This window comes from Peromyscus maniculatus, chromosome 5, assembly GCF_049852395.1.
Source record: "Peromyscus maniculatus bairdii isolate BWxNUB_F1_BW_parent chromosome 5, HU_Pman_BW_mat_3.1, whole genome shotgun sequence".
Classification (NCBI taxonomy): Eukaryota; Metazoa; Chordata; class Mammalia; order Rodentia; family Cricetidae; genus Peromyscus; species Peromyscus maniculatus.
This window is the reverse complement of record NC_134856.1, coordinates 103,697,724-103,707,605: the sequence shown is the minus strand read 5'-3', so window position 1 is coordinate 103,707,605 and position 9,882 is coordinate 103,697,724. Positions and strand designations below refer to the sequence as shown.

Sequence of the window (9,882 nt, the reverse complement as noted above, 5' to 3'; positions counted from 1 at the left end):
AACTTTTTTAGCCAATGTATAAAAACAAACAATTTTCTCATGTTAATATGGTAATGGGTGATGTTTTAATACATATAAATGCTGAGTTATGCGGAAATCAGATTGAACATATTCCAAATGTGTATGATGAAAACATCTGGACCCTTTCTCCCAGATTTCTGAAATATACAGTAAGAAATTATTATCCTCAGTCACCCTATGTGGTGGTTTGAAAGAAAATGTCCCCCAAAGAGAGTGGCACTACTAGGAGCTATGGTTTTGTTTGAGTGGGTGTGATCTTGTTGGAGGAAGTGTGTCACTGTGGAGGCAGGCATTGAGGTCTCATAAATGCTCAAGCCATGCCCATTGTCTCAGATCACTTCCTATTGATATGAGTCAAGAGATAAGAACTCTCAGCTCCTTCTCTAGCATCATGTCCTCCAACATGATGCTTTGCTTCCTACCAAGATGATAATGGAATAACCCTCTGAACTGTAACAACCACCAAACCTAGATGTTTCCCTTTATAAGAGTTGTTGTAAAAAAAAAAAAATGAAATAAAATAAAAAAAAGAGTTGTGGTCAGGAGGTCTCTTCAGAGCAATTAGAAACCCTAACTGAGACAGAAGTTGGCACACGCACTAGGGTATTGCTGTGGTTTGCCTAACCATGTTTTTGTTTGAAGGAATATGGACCTTGGGTTTGTGAATTAGAAAAGCTGTTGAATGCTTTTAAATGTTGCTTAATGGGCCATTCTAGTAGGAGCATTGAAGACCATGGTTGTTGAGAGATATTTGATTACAGTGTGTAAAGATATACCACTATGATTGGTTTAATACAGAGCTGAATGGCCATTAGCTAGTCAGGAAGCAGTGAGGTGGGACTTCTAGGGACAGAGAACTCTGAAGGAAGAAAGAAGGTGGGATTGCCAGCTGGCTGCAGAGGAAGCAGAACATGCAGGAAGAGAGGTAAAAGCCAGGAGTCACAAGGCAACATGTAGATGAATATAAATGGGTTAATGTAAGTTATAAGAGCTAGTGGGACAAGCCTAAGCTATAGGTGGAGCTTTCATAATTAATAATCAGTCTCCTTGTCATTTTTGTGAGCTGGCAGCCCAAAGAGAAGTCTGATTACAAATGGTGTCCAATGTAGTTGTTCACATTTCGACTTAAGACCCGAGAAAGCTTTAAAAAAGGTTGCAAACACACAGAAACAGAGCCAAACTTGGCTTCTTAGTCCTGCAGTCTCTCATGCAGGTCCCAGATCAGAGACCCCAGTCACTGCCTGTGGGCTTGAGCTGCCAGCTCACCAGGAGCGAAGATACCCAGTGCTTTATGGTTTTGCTCAAGCAGAAAGAAAAGATTACAGATACCCAGTAAAGCAGGTTCAGAGGGGATAAAACCTATAAACATCTCACAGGGTGTTTAACAAAGTGTGTAGGCTTAAGAAAAAAAAAAGAAATAGAGTTTAGTCAATCACAAAAAATAAATAGTGTAAGAATAATAAAGACTAGCCGGGCGGTGGTGGCGCACGCCTTTAATCCCAGCACTCGGGAGGCAGAGCCAGGCGGATCTCTGTGAGTTCGAGGCCAGCCTGGGCTACCAAGTGAGCTCCAGGAAAGGCGCAAAGCTACGCAGAGAAACCCTGTCTCGAAAAACCAAAAAAAAAAAAAAAAAAAAAAAAAGAATAATAAAGACTTTGAAGTTAGAAGTAAATAATAAAAAAAAAGAAAAAAGAAACCACATAAGGATGGGAAATAGTATAACACTGGGAGTTTGGACCTTATATAATGCGTTTTTAATTTTGAAATTTTTGAATGCTAATGAACAGACAACAGCTGCTGAGAGACATTGAATTGTGGAAGGGACTGATGAATTAAACCAACTTTAGGAATACCTTAACTTTAAAAGGAAAGGCTGAAAATGTGTTACATTGGAGAAGAGCTATGCTTTTGTTTCCAAGGAAACAAAAGGTTATGAATTCCTTCCATGTTAATAGAGATCAGATTTGACTAGGGGAGACTTCCTGAGTATCTTGGCTACAGATAGGGAAGAGGAAGCTAAGAAAGACTACAAGACAGGTGACATGGAAGCTGATCCCTCTTCAAAGGACCAGCTTGGACACAAGATGAGACATGATAAATCTTGTTGGCTACAGAGCCTCATGATTAATTATTACATGCCATCCTTTCATGTGGCATGGAGGGAAATTTATATTACTGTTTGGTTGTATAGTCCAAATGGACTTCTAAAGTTGACAGATACCTTTTAGCTGCTCAAACACAGAATAAAAAAATCATCTTTAACCGACTTGTGCACACTGCACATTCCATAGTGGTGTTAATGAAAATATGTATGTTACCTTTAAAAGTTTGTGTGTTTTCAGAGCAAGAGGACCAGACACCAATAAAAACAGGTGGCCCAGAAGATCCAATCTCTCAGTGTGCATTTGTTGCACTTTCCACAGAGTTCTACATCCAGAGCAGCTTCAAGGCTACTGGCAGATAATGGTCCAGCTTCACAGACTACTCTAGCAAGACTTCAGATAAGTCCTACATTTTCCCACCTTACCAAGACTAGACAACAGCTAGCTCTCCCAGGACTTGACCATTACCTTAATTTCTCAGAGTCTCCTAAAGATGTCCTCATCCCCAGACAACAGGGAGCAGTCTAGAGAACATAATGTCCAAATTCCCAAGAGGTGTGGTGGGTGGTTTTGGGTTATTTGGTAGGTTATGGATATTTGTCATCATTTAGTGGTGATATAGGAATATTGGATAAAAAGATGACTATTAACCTCAAATATTTTACATTGGTGTAGACTTTGCTGTATTGATACAAATTTAAAGTTACTTTTGTTATAATGTATGTATATTTCTATGCTTGTTTGTGGTTTTATGCTTATGCAGCTCATTTTCAAATGTAATGTATAATTAAGAAATACAGGTTACTAGTTAGCCATCTATAATAATCAAACTTTTAATCATGTTAGGTATGTTTTCAAGGATAAACAGATAAATATATCGATAGACAGATGGTTGTCAAACACTTTAAGATCTACAGAATATGACATTTAAGATGTTTAATAATCTGAGGCTCTTATGACAGTAAGACACATCTGCTCCCAGCAGCACCGATCTACTTCATCAAAGGATGATGGGCATCAAAGAACCTCCATTTGGAGCTTGCTTTCATTTCATTTATAGAGAGAATGAACCCAGGAAAGAAAAGGTATTCTGGATATATTCACTATAAATACATGTTTTCACAATTTTTTGTATATGAAATATATAATAGACAAAGTTAATAAGCAATTTGGAAAGATTGGTCAAATATCAGTCTCTTTCCTGATGTGGATGGAAATAAAAGGTATGAGGACATGATTATAGATGGCATCTAAGGGAACATTAAATGAATTTTATGGATTTCTGACAGAACTGATTAAATGATGACCAGATGTGGTGACACACTCCTGTGAACCCATGTGGAGAAACACACCTGTAAATCCATGTGGAGACACACTCCTGTAATTTCAACACTTGGAAGACTGAGGCAAGAGGAGCCTGGTCTTTGGGACAGCTTGGGGTATATATTTAGACTCTGTCTCAAAAAACAAAGCCAAAAAAACAACAAAGAAAAAAGAACAACAGTAATGGAATGACTTTAGGGAACTCCTTGAATAAAAATTGACAAGTGAAAACACAGCTCTGTTGGGCACAAAATGCAGTTGTTAGTTGTTCAGATATTCTGGTTGTTGTTTTCCCATCATCACTGCTGGAGTCTCACACAGTTAAGGAACTGGTCCCTGGAGATGTTTATCCTGAACCAAACAACAATTAAAGGGTGATGTCCCTTCCTAGATCTCCTCCCTGTCTCCCATTGGATCAGGAGGTTGGTTAGCCCCTATGGATAGTATAAAGGGAGGAACAGGGTTGAGATTTTTACCAGAGGCCAAAACCAGTATTTGGCTGAAAATGTATTTTCCCCATTTTTGTAAAATGAACCAGAAATTATCTCTTTAAAAGACAGTGATTCGCTCCCTGAAGAGTAATCAAATTGACTCCAGAACCACACTTTCTAGGCATCACCCATGCATCCTGCTCACCATCCAGTGTGCTCTGACTGCAGACCTTGAGACTTCTTCCTGCAAGCAGAACTAAAGAAGAGTTCACTTCACCTGAACAAGTCCAGGACTAGTATATGGAAATGGCATTATATTTGTGCCTTTTGAGTTAATTCTGTTTGAATGCCAGGAGTATTGGAAGTCAAAACTAATTTTTCTGTCTCTCATGCTTAAATCAGAGGTAAGTAGACCATATAAGAAATTTCTAAATAAACTCCCATTAGGATTTGAGCATTAGGAGACATTTGTCATCTCGGTGGGGACCATGGCCTTCACAGCAGGTCAGCTGTCCCTTCTGTTTGCTGCTCAACCAGATCGGGACTCTCAGGAAAGCAAGCTAAGCTAGAGGAACATAGAAACCCAAGCTTCTGCCTTCAGTGTTCATCTCTTCACAGAGAAAATTTTACGTAAAACCTTCTCTTTATTAGCTGTGGGGGGGGGAAGACTTATTGTTTATCTACAAATTTAGAAAACATACGTGAAAGAACCTCTCATAAGAATATGAGGTAGTTTGAGAAAGCATAAAATAATGAGGTGTCACAGAAAGGAAATGAAAGTGAGTTTGGGGCCAGCCTGGGATACATGAGACCATAACTCAAGAAATAAAAAACTCTGCTGAGATAATGAGAAAGTGACTCAGGAGATAAATGCCTTATCACATAGATTTGAGGACCTGAGTCCAAACCACAGAAAACACTCTAGGTAGAGCACACTGTGCTCTTCAGAATCCCAGTGGTTCTCGGGAGATGAGAGACAGAGGAGAGTGGACTGGATCTGGATGGCCAGCGAGCCTGCCTCATGCAACATGAACAACAAAAGAGAAAATCGTTCTCCACCAAGGTAAAGACAACAGCAGCCTAGGGTGCCCTCTGCCCTTCTCGTGTGTGTGCTGCGGCAGGTGTGTGTACAAACCGCACCTACAGTACACACACACACACACACACACACACACACACACACACACACACACTCGAAAATGCATTGACACAGTATTTCTTATCTCATGTTTATAAAATTCCAGCAGACCAGGGAGTAAATATTTTAGAATAAGTGGGGAAAAATCAATACCATTGCTAATACTTTATGACTATGGATAAAATTGATAAAAATATATTCTCATTATAAAGTCAATATCAAAACAGTTTCTTAGGGCAATTTTGCTGGGATCCATACTTTTTAGACATTGGATATGCTACATCATGACTTCCAAGATATTTAGGATTCTGACTCACTCCATCTAAAGTATCCCAGCACCTGTGCTCCTGTGGCCCAGCACCTGGGGTCCTGTGATCCAGCACCTGTGCTCCTGTAGCCCAGCACCTGTGCTCCTGTGGTCCAGCACCTGTGCTCCTGTGGCCCAGCACCTGTGCTCCTGTGGTCCAGCACCTGTGCTCCTGTGGCCCAGCACCTGTGCTCCTGGGGACCAGGCATTGCTTATCAGTTTACACAGAACATAACATCTGTACTCAGATATTTTGCCTTGGCCCCGGTGTTGAAGCTCACTGTTATAATTGTAACATGACCAATTCCACTACTAACCCATTTGGAAATGAACACTGTAGACGCTCCAAGGGAATCTTTGGGGGCATTTCTGTCCTTGTATCACTGTGGCTGCATTGAGCACACTGCTGTGTGCCCAACCAGAGTCAGGCTGAGTGGGGTCAATTGTGATTCTCAACAGGCCAGATATGCATATGTATTTCTGTCTTACAAATGAGGAACCTGAAGATCAGAGCATAAGATGCATTCTCAAGGCAATAAAACTAGTTACAGTGGGGGTTGGGGTGGATGAACCAGGCCTGCCAGCCTCATTATCACACCAGCAAACAATCCTGTGTAGACTCTGTGACATGAGCCTAAGAGGACAAGTCTCCTGACATTGTGTCTGAAAACTCTGGATAGATGTCATATGTTTGGACCTACTTGAGGGAAGGTCAGGAATAGTCAGGAAACAAGGTTTAAATAGTTGTAACACATGCCCACAACCAGACACTCTCACTGATTCTGGGGAGAGATTTAATTGAATTCAAATAATAGGAACACTATCTATATGCCCCAACAGCAGGTATCTGGGTAGAAAGTCCTCAGAAGGCCCATCCATTGAAGAACAAAACACTAAAGGAGAAGCTCTGTGGCTGTAGAAACTCATACAGTGCTGTAACTTGAAATCACTGTGTTAAAAACTGTTGCATGCCTTGCAGTTGTGGCACATGCCTTTAATCACAGCACTTGGGAGGCAGAGGCAGGCGGATCTTTGTGAGTTCGAGGCCAGCCTGGTCTACAGAGCAAGACCAAGGAAAGGCACAAAACTACATAGAGAAACCCTGTCTCGAAAAAACCAAAATAAATAAAAATAAAATAAAAATGTTTTATAGGAATCCATAAACACCTATGAAAGGTTTGACAGATACTTAACCTTTTGTCAGTACATTTCACACTTAACAGGATTAGTTTGTAAATGCATAAGACACTGTGGCTTCATCAGTTCACAAGTAATTGATGAGGCCAATAATCATGTCCACCAGCTTACTAACCCCTTGTGTTCCAGGGACCCCGAGGCTGTACCATTTAACATGAGTCTGGTGAATGAGAGCATCTCAGAGGAATTCATTCTCTTGGGGTTTTCAGATCGGCCATGGCTGGAGCTGCCATTCTTTGTGGTGTTTCTAGTGTCCTATATCTTGACCATCTTTGGGAATATGATGATCATTCTTGTGTCCCGCCTGGATGCCAAACTCCACACCCCCATGTACTTTTTCCTCACTAACCTGTCCCTGCTGGACCTGTGCTACACCACAAGCACAGTCCCACAGATGCTCATCAACATATGCAGCACCCGGAAGGTCATCAGCTATGGTGGCTGCGTGGCCCAGCTTTTCATTTTCCTGGCCTTGGGTTGCACTGAATGTTTACTCCTGGGTGTCATGTCCTTTGACAGGTTTGTAGCCATCTGTCGGCCTCTCCATTACTCAGTCATCATGCACCACAGGCGCTGCTTCCAGTTGGCAGCTGCATGTTGGATCAGTGGCTTCAGCAACTCAGTATTGCAGTCTACGTGGACCCTTAGGATGCCACGGTGTGGACACAAGAAAGTGGATCATTTCCTCTGTGAAGTCCCTGCCCTGCTCAAATTGTCCTGTGTGGATACCACAACAATTAAAGCTGAGCTATTTTTTGGAGGTATTGTTTTCCTTTTAATACCTGTGACTCTCATCCTTATCTCATATACTTTCATTGTCCAAGCAGTGTTGAGAATAAGGTCAACTGAAGGTCGGCGAAAGGCATTTGGGACATGTGGCTCCCACCTAATTGTGGTGGTACTCTTTTATGGTACTGCCATCTACATGTATCTGCAGCCTCCATCCCCTGCCTCCAAGGACCGGGGGAAAATGGTGTCCCTCTTTTATGGGATCATCACACCCATGCTGAACCCCCTCATCTATACCCTTAGGAACAAAGAGGTAAAGGGAGCATTTAAGAGGTTGATAGCGAGACTCTTTGTGATTAAAAAATAAGGGTTGCCCAAATAACAGCACTATTACTATACATTCTTACAGCCAGATGTTTTGTTCCCTATGGAAATATTATGATGATCCTCCTCAAATAAAGTCTTGTTGACAGACATCTATATTAGTGTTTTGCTGCCTAAATATATTCATTTCACATATCCGGAGATGTGACTTTTTTTCTTAAATCTTTTGATTGCTGCTTTGTGGGTTTCACATAATGCAACTGGATCCCATTCAACCCCCATCCCTTCCTAACTGCCCTTTGTCCTCTCCCCTTGCAGCCTTCTACCAAAAATAAAATAAAGTTTAAAAGAAAAACAAAGAACACATATTAACAAACAATAGTCTCAGTGCAGAAGCTGTAGTTTGACACAGTGAGGCACACAGTTTCATCACTAGTCCAAATATCCTAACTTGTAAGTGTTCATTGCAATTAGTCATTGGTCTAGTTGAAAGCCTCTGGCTTCTACTACACCATCAATACTGGGACCTCACTGGTCTGCTCTTGATGGATATCATGTTGCTGCCTTGGGAGACCTCTTCCTTCCCCTCACTGGCTGCAACACACAGAAAAGTGGGCCATGAACTTTGCCTGGGCTGCAAACGAGAGCTGACCCTATTTCCTGGGGTGGAGGGTGTGGGGTGTGTGTGTGGAGGCCAATGGGCCTGATTGAGAGCAGGAGAGATAACTCCCACACATCTACTGTGTGGTGGCACCAGGTGTCCTTCCCATCCCCCCTGTCACCCCAGGGGGGAGGGAGACCTGGCCTCTGGGACATGAGAGCAGGAGAGCTGGACCTGCCCCTTACCAACTGCAGCAGCTGGGAGAGTGGGTCCTGCACCTCTCATGGGCAAAACAGAAAGCTGTCCCTGATGGTGTGGGTGAGGGTGAGCCAGCCCTCAGGGCAGGAGAACAGGAGAACTGGCCCTGATTCTTGCTGCCTCCTTCCTTGTGTGAGCTACCCACAGCTCACAGTGGAGAACTCACTTGAATGGTGATGAGGAGGGAAAGCTGTTAAGCTGAGCAACCCAGCTACCACCCAGTCCCAGAACCAGGCCTGCGGTTATCCTACCCCAACATCCACCCCATCCCTGAACTGCTGCAGCATGGGAAGGGACTGGACCTGTAGATCCAAAGCTAAAGGCTCTCCAGGACACAGGAACTGTCTTTTTAAGATCCTCCCAAACAGCTGACCCTACAAGCTTCACATTTTCAGGCTTCATACCATTTTTATGCTTGGCAAGATTTCTTACACATTTCAGGGTCCAAAATGCATGTTTGTGGATCTCTTCCCCCAAAACAATACATTTTAATACACATGAATATTCACATCTACATGGAAAAATCAGAACTGTCGTATTTTTTTCTGACATGTATCGATATAGAATAATTTTATAAAATTGTCTATGGCTTCTGCTCCCTAATCAGAAGTACACACTTATGAGATCAAGAGTAAAATTCTACACTATTTAAGAAACAACACTACACTAAAAAATTCAATTATAATTTCTAAATTTCTCATCAAATCTTCAATTCTTTTATTTCTGTACTTTCTTCCTCTCTTAAAGTCTAACTCAATCTCATCTACCGAAAATAAATAAATAAAAATAATAAAGCTGGACTTTGCAATCTGAATCAAACTTCTTGTTGGCAAACTGAATAATTTCTTCAGTCCATACATTTTTCTCCCTTAACCATTAGAGCACTACTTGCAGTTAAATGATCTCACAAGAGCTCATCATACAATGATTTCCACCATTTACTTCATTCACTTTTCATATGAAAGAAGAATGCTTATTGAATCTTTATTAGTTCCCTTGAGGTAGAACATACCATGATTCATACATCTTTTATATGCCTTTCAGGACCCAGCAAAGTGCTGAAGAATTTTATTATAGTTTTTATGAGTACTGATGTTTTGTCTACCCAAATGTTTATGCACCACATGTATGCAATGTTCATGGAGGGTAGAAGAGGGCATTTGATCCTCTGGAACTAGAGTTACAGACAGTTATAACACACCATGTAGATGGAGGGAATTGAACCCCAGTCCTCTGGAAAAGCAACTAGTGTTCTTTGGTTCCCAGTTCTACATGGCCGCACACAACCATCTGTAACTACAGTCCCAGGAGATCTGACACCCTCTTCTGAACTTCTGGCCTCTGAGAGTAATGGGCACAAAGGAGGTGCATAGATAAACAAGCAGAAAAAACACCAATACACATAAGAATAAATGATAGAAAAAGGACAATGGAATGAGAGAAAATTATTT

At 41.6% G+C, this 9,882-nt stretch overlaps 1 protein-coding gene across 1 annotated transcript; it reads left to right on the top strand.

The window, feature by feature from the left end:
- The first annotated feature begins 6,673 nt into the window (after nt 1-6,673).
- LOC102922192 (olfactory receptor 2B2-like) lies at nt 6,674-7,615 on the top strand. The gene has a single exon (XM_042278718.2). It carries the CDS (start codon nt 6,674-6,676, stop codon nt 7,613-7,615), a length of 942 nt encoding a protein of 313 aa, XP_042134652.2.
- The last annotated feature ends 2,267 nt before the right edge of the window (nt 7,616-9,882 follow it).